Source organism: Terrapene carolina, unplaced genomic scaffold (genome assembly GCF_002925995.2).
Source record: "Terrapene carolina triunguis isolate 2854851 unplaced genomic scaffold, T_m_triunguis-2.0 Scaffold51, whole genome shotgun sequence".
In the NCBI taxonomy this organism is placed as follows: Eukaryota; Metazoa; Chordata; order Testudines; family Emydidae; genus Terrapene; species Terrapene triunguis.
In genome coordinates, this window is record NW_020664402.1 from 1757041 (window position 1) to 1763671 (window position 6631).

General features: G+C 68.4%; 1 protein-coding gene across 1 annotated transcript in view; it reads left to right on the forward strand.

The window, feature by feature from the left end:
- LOC112117723 (semaphorin-4C) overlaps window positions 1–5938 on the forward strand; it is an 11363-nt gene extending 5425 nt beyond the window's left edge. Inside the window, exons 4-14 of the mRNA XM_029912681.1 lie at window positions 59–157; window positions 525–621; window positions 775–891; window positions 1572–1723; window positions 2028–2203; window positions 2510–2654; window positions 2992–3214; window positions 3533–3648; window positions 3945–4102; window positions 4345–4415; window positions 5010–5938. Of these exons, the coding sequence (XP_029768541.1) occupies window positions 59–157; window positions 525–621; window positions 775–891; window positions 1572–1723; window positions 2028–2203; window positions 2510–2654; window positions 2992–3214; window positions 3533–3648; window positions 3945–4102; window positions 4345–4415; window positions 5010–5848 (2193 nt within the window). The 3' untranslated portion in view covers window positions 5849–5938. The remainder of the gene's footprint in view (window positions 1–58; window positions 158–524; window positions 622–774; window positions 892–1571; window positions 1724–2027; window positions 2204–2509; window positions 2655–2991; window positions 3215–3532; window positions 3649–3944; window positions 4103–4344; window positions 4416–5009) is intronic.
- Window positions 5939–6631: the final 693 nt, after the last annotated feature.

The window sequence follows — 6631 nt, forward strand, 5'->3', positions numbered from 1 at the left end:
CCCCCCCCCCCCCCGCTGACCAGCCCCCACCCCCGCTGACCAGCCCCTTTCTCTCCAGACCGACTGTTTCAATTACATCCGCTTCCTCCAGAGCTACAACAGCTCCCACCTGTACGCGTGCGGCACCTTCGCCTTCCAGCCCAAGTGCACCTACATTGTGAGTACAGCCCGGAGCAGTGCGCCCCCTGCTGGACGGGACGGGGCTGGGCTGGCGGAGCCGGGAGCTCCCACTGCAGCCAGCGGTCCCGCCCTACTCCCCACATTGCCCCCTCCTGGACGGGTCGGGGCTGACGGAGCCGGGAGCTCCACCTGCCCCATTCTGCCGGCAGAGGCTGGGAGTCCGTGGTGGGGACCGAAGCAGGGGATGCTGACGGGCGCTGCCCGCTAGGTGGACGATGGCCGGTGTGGAGCTGTGCCGAGCGTGGGGCATTCTCAGACCCTGCCGTGGGCCCAGCACAGCCCTGTCTCTGCAGGCAGCTTCCCGCCGGGCCCCATTGACCCTACGTGTGGGGCATCTCTTCCAGGAGCTGTCCAGTTTCTCCCTCAACAGGCTGGCCTTCGAGGACGGGAAGGGGAAGTGCCCCTACGACCCGGCCAAGGGCCACACGGGCCTCATCGTGGGTAGGTGGCGCCCTTTGGGGGGGCTGGGCTGGGAGGTGTCCGGCTGGGCTGGGGTCTGGGACAGGGCCCAGGGCACCCGGGCTGGGAGCGGGAGGCTGGTGGGTATTTCTGCCCCACGCATCCAGTTAACCCCTTCTTGGTCGTGCTGTCCAGATGGCGAGCTGTACTCGGCGACGCTCAACAACTTCCTGGGCACGGAGCCGGTGATCCTGCGCAACCTGGGTCCCCACTACTCCATGAAGACGGAGTACCTGGCCTCCTGGCTGAATGGTGAGGGGGGGGGGCTGGAAACCGGGGGCACGGGTCACACAGTAGCTCATGCAGCCCCCTTTCTGTGGGGGGAGGGACTTTCACTGCCCCCAGAACCAGCCCATCCCACTGTGGGTCTGGCAAGCGGTCAGGTCCCTGCCCAGGATTGAAGCCCCAAGTGTGGGTCTCTCCCCACGTGGCATCCGGCCGGGGGGGGGGGGGGGGGCTGTTTTTGCGGCACCGGCGGGGGGGGGGCGGGTCCTGCAGCAGCCTGGGGGTGCCGTTGGAGGGGGCGCAGCCGGGCCGTCTCCAGAGGGCGTGTGGCTCCAAGCGTGACAGCAGGGCCGGCTCCAGGCACCAGCCTGGCAAGCAGGTGCTTGGGGCGGCTGCTCTGGAGAGGGGCGCCCGCTTCGGAGTGGGGCGGCACGTCCAGCTATTCGGCAGCAATTCGGCGGACGGTCCCTCACTCCAGCTCGGAGCGAACGATCTCCCACCGAATTGCCGCCGCAGATCACGATCGCGGCTTTTTTTTTTTTTTTTTTTTTTTTACTGCTTGGGGCGGCGAAAACCCTGGAGCCGGCCCTGCGTGACGGGAGGCAGCCAGGAGGCTCCTCCCCACAGCACGGGGTTTGGGGGCCCGAGCGAAGAGCTGGGGGGCTGTGGGGCCCACGAGCCCTGGTCTCATGTGCCCCCCGTTGCAGAGCCCCACTTCGTGGGCTCGGCCTACGTGCAGGAGAGCGTGGGCAGCCCCAGCGGGGACGACGACAAGGTCTACTTCTTCTTCAGTGAGCGGGCCGTGGAGTACGACTGCTACGCCGAGCAAGTGGTGGCCCGCGTGGCCCGGGTCTGCAAGGTACGGCCGGGGCGCTGTGGCAACCAGCCCTCGGGCAGGGGCCCGTGCCGGGCGGGAGGGGTGCCCAGAGACACTGCGGCGTGGCCGGAGCCCGTGGGCCAGGCCGGGCCCTGCCCTGAGCAGGAATGGGCCCAGCTGGGTACGGAGCTCGCTCCAGGCCTGAGCCCGCGGCCGGTGCGAGGGGACCCTGGTGGTGGCCTGGTGTCATGGGGGCAGGAGACCTCCCGGGACCCGGGTGCCAGGCAGTGGGGCTCTTGGGGTCTGGCCCGTCCCGCCCCCTCACGTAGTGCCTTCCTCTGCCCAGGGGGATGTGGGCGGCGCCCGGACCCTGCAGAAGAAGTGGACGACGTTCCTCAAGGCCCGGCTGGTCTGCTCCATCCCGGAGCAGCAGCTGCACTTCAACCGGCTGCAGGCCGTGTACACACTGGGCGGGACCACCTGGCGCGACACTACTTTCTTCGGCCTCTTCCAGGCTCGCTGGTGAGCACAGGAGCCCCGGGCCACTGGGCATCCCCATGGGCCCTGCAGCCTCCATCCCACCTACACCGACTACTGCCTGCTGGGGGACCTCCGCCCCTCTGCAGCCGGTGTCAGCCCTGCCATTGGGCCTGTCTCCCCAGGGCTGCCCCCCAACTCTCACACGTCCACCATGGCAGTAGCTTTCCCCTGGCTCCCTCCCACCCCCCAGGCTCTGCCCTGGCCATCACCCTCCCTCCCCACCCCCCATCCTTCCAGCACCCCCAGCCCCAGCTCCACGCCGGGTCTCACCTCCCCTCCCTCCCGCAGGGGGGACGTGGACGTCTCTGCCGTCTGCCAGTACCACATTGAGGACGTGCGCAAGGCCTTCGAGGGGCCCTACAAGGAGTACCGGGAGCAGGCCCAGAAGTGGGGCAGGTACTCGGACCAGGTGCCCAGCCCCCGGCCTGGGGCGGTAAGTGCCACGGGGACCGGGGAGACCCAGCCATCACAGTGGGGAGGCCAGCTGCTCTCATCTCTGCCAGGAGCCACCCCCCGCCCCCCCGAGCACTCAGCAGTGCCCCCTCGGGGGCTGGGTTGGCACTCACTAATCCCCACCCCCACCCCGGGCTGCCCTGGGAAGTGCCACCCGCACTCCCTGCCTGCCAGGGTCCCTCCCCCCAGTGCGGGCACTTCAGCTGCCTCTACCCCCCAGGCTGCCAGCTGAGCTATGCCCTGCCCCCCAGGTTGGTGGTGTCCTCTGCCCTCACTTGGTGCCCGGCCCCACTTTGACCCGGCCCCTCTCCCCTCAGTGCATCACTGACTGGCACCGGCAGAATGGCGTCGCCAGCTCACTGGAGCTGCCCGACAACACGCTGAACTTCGCTAAGAAGCACCCGCTGATGGACGAGCCGGTGCTGCCGCGCCACGGCCGGCCCCTGCTGCTCAAGAAGGACGCCAACTTCACCCGCCTGGTGGTGGACCGGGTGCGCGGGCTGGATGGGGTCTCCTACAACGTGCTCTTCATTGGGACAGGTACTTGCCAGGGCTCTGCTCCCCTTTACCCCCCACCCCTCCAATCTCTGGGCCCTTGAGCCAGCCTGGGCCCAGCCCTGCCTGGGGGGTGGGGGGGTAAAGGGGCAACTCCCAGCCGCATGGCGCAACAATGCTGGGGGGGCCGCTTTGGGAGCTGCTGAGCATGTGATGGGGGCAACTTGGGAGGTGCATCTCCCAGCATGGGGCGGCCTAAGGGTTCCTGAGGGCGCTAAGGGGGTGGTACAGGAGTGATGGGGGGTGCCCAGGGCCCCTCCCCTGCCCACAGCTCCCTGCAATCCTGCCCTGTGGCTCTTCCAGGTGACGGGTGGCTCCACAAGGCCCTGGTCCTGCCCTCCCGCGTCCACCTTGTGGAGGAGCTGCAGGTCTTCGAGCCGGCGCAGCCCATCGAGAGCCTCGTGCTGGCCCACCAGAAGGTAGGGAGCAGGGCACCTTGGGGACAATCGGGTGTGGAGGGGGGCAGAGCACAGGAGGTGGAGGGGGTGCCCTGGGCTGTTGGGGGGGCAGAGTGCAGGGGATTGGGGGGATGCCCTGGACTGTGGGGGGGCCCCATGGATAATGGGGGTGCCATTGGGGGGGTGGGGCACAGGGGGCAGGGATAACCAGGGGGGTTGTTGGGGGGGGGGGGCACGGGGTATGGGGCAGTGATGGCTCTAGGCTGTCCCATCAGCACTGATGTCTCTCTCTCCCCTCCCCCCCCCCCCCCCCCCAGAAGCTGCTCTTTGCCGGCTCTCGCTCCCAGGTGGCGCGGCTGTCCCTGGCCGACTGCGCCAAGTACCGCTCCTGCGCCGACTGCGTCCTGGCCAAGGACCCCTACTGCGCCTGGAGCCGCAATGCCAGCCGCTGCCTCCGGGCTGACGGCTCTGACGGGTGAGGGGGCTGGCCTGGGGGCGGGAAAGTACCCACATGGGGGGTAGGAAGGGGTTGTCATTGCAGTGCCCCCTCTAAGAGGGCCCTGATTAGCATCTCCCTGCCCTGCCCCATGGGAAGGTCACCCCACACCTGCCCCAGGGCTCTGGCTCCCTTCCGGAGCATGGCCCAAGGGGCAATGACTGCAGCTCGGTGCCCCGCAGGGGACAGCTGGGGCTGTGCTGACTCCGGGTCTCTCTCAGGTCCCTGCTGGTCCAGGACGTGGTGAACGCGGACACGGCTCTCTGCAACCTCCTCCGAGCACCCCCCTCAGGTGAGAGGTCACCAGCGCCCCTCTCCGGGCCGGGAGCTCCCTGGGAGCCAAAGGGGCTGGGGAGGGGGCCTGCACTCTGTTAGCTTGGGGGGGCCCCTCTCAGCTCAGGCTTGAGAGCCAGGACTCCTTTGGCTCTGCTGCTGATTTGCTGCTTCTCTCTGTGCCTTAGTTTCCCCAGCTGGAGAGCAAGGCTGACTGGTGCTGAGGTACCTGCCCAGGAGCAGTGGGGCGCAGGGCTGAAGCTGCCCTGGGTTCCCCTGTCCCAGGGCCTCTCCTGGGTTGTCCCGGGGACCTGGGTGAAGGGCACTCAGCCGAACATCTCCCGTACCCGCCCTACAGCCCACAGCGACTCTCTTCCCTCCCCCCCCCGCCGGTCCTGGCACAGCCCAGGTGTGTCCAAGTGCCCAGCTTCTGTGTGAAACCAGCAGCAGTGTCAGAGCCCACAGGGCATGTGCCATCTCCAGGCTGGTCCCTGCAGCCTCAGCAAAGAGGCCAAGGCCCTGGGGCTGGCATCGCCCATGGGGCATCGCTGTGGGATGGGCAGAGGGTCCAGCCCCCACCTCAGCCTGACCCCTTCTCCCCTCTGTCCCGCAGTTAAAGTCACTCCCAAGAACATCACAGTGGTGGCTGGCACGGACCTGGTCCTGCCCTGCCGCCTCACCTCCAACCTGGCCCGGGCTCGCTGGACCTTCAATGGGCGGGAGCTGGCCGAGGACCAGGCCTCGGTGCTGTACGACGCCCGCCTGCAGGCCTTGGTCATCCTGGGCACGGGCCCCCAGCATGGTGGTGCCTACCGGTGCTTCTCGGAGGAGCAGGGCGCACGCCTGGCAGCTGAGGGCTACATGGTGTCGGTGGTGGCAGGCCCGGCCGCCACACTGGAGGCGCGGGCCCCACTGGAGAGCCTGGGGCTGGTGTGGATGGTGGCGATCGCGCTGGGTGCCCTGTGCCTGGTGCTGCTGCTGGTGGTGCTGTCCCTGCGGCGCCGGCTGCGGGAGGAGCTGGCCAAGGGCACCAAAGCTGTGGAGAGCACCCTGGTGTACCCCATCGAGCTGCCCAAGGAGCCCCCCAGCCCCAAGTTCGTTCCCAGCGCCACCTCGGACTCGGACGAGAAGCTCTGGGACCCGGCCAGCTACTACTACTCGGATGGCTCCCTCAAGATCGTGCCAGGCCACGCCGTGTGCCAGAACGGCTCGGCCACACCCTCGCCCCCCACCAATGGCATCCCCGGGCAGCCCCTGGCCTCCCCGCCCCCGCACTCGCCCAACCGCATCCACCTGGGCAGCGTCCGCGGCTCCTCCTCCAACGGCTACATCCGCCTGCAGCTGGGCGCCGAGGAGCGGCCCGGCTACAGCGACCTGGCCGAGGAGCTACGCCGCAAGCTCCAGCAGCGCCAGGCGCTGCCCGACTCCAACCCCGAGGAGTCCTCGGTGTGAGCCCGGGGCTGCGGGCCTCTGACGCAGGCACAGCTACCTCAGACCCGGCCGGGGGCACCGGGCTCCCCTGCCCTGCCCAGCCGGGACGCACGTGGGACCCTTTTTCTAACGACTTCGGTGGATTTTGATCCCCCCGTGGCCGCTGTCCGTATTTCAGTGGATCGGGCCCATTCCGGAGCTCGCCTGGGCCCTGGGAACGGCTGGTTAGGATGTATGGGCAGGTCCTGGATGGACGGACAGAGGGGACGCACGAGTCTGCCCCGGATCCTGGATGGACGGAGCCTACTTAGGACCTGGTGCCTGGAGCAGATGCGGGCGGGATTTTGGAGGCCGGCTCGCCCGAGAGGCACAGCCTGGTGCTGTTGGCTGCTGGCTGGACCCCCCTTGTGACAGCACTATCCGGTGGGTGCCTGGGGTGGCCACTGGCATGTGGATCCCTTCACCCACTGCTGGGTGGGAGTGAGGGCAGACCCAGAGCTGACACAAGGTGCCCTCCCAGTAATGCTGGGCAGGACTGCATTGCACGCTGGGAACAGGGCACCCGTCCCGATTACCTGTGGGCTGCAGTCCCTGGAGGGGGGGGAGTCGGCTCTGGCCTTCTCCCTGCCCCCCCCCCGAAGGTCGTGCCCCATGGCCTGCATGCTGGTGATGGGCCAAAGGTGTCCTTGTGCCTGGGGGGGCGGCAGTGGTGGAATGGGGGGCTGTGTTCCTGTGCCCCCCCTAGGCCAGCTCAAACCACAGAGATGGACTTGGTGACTTTGCCACACCCCCTCTCTGAGGGGT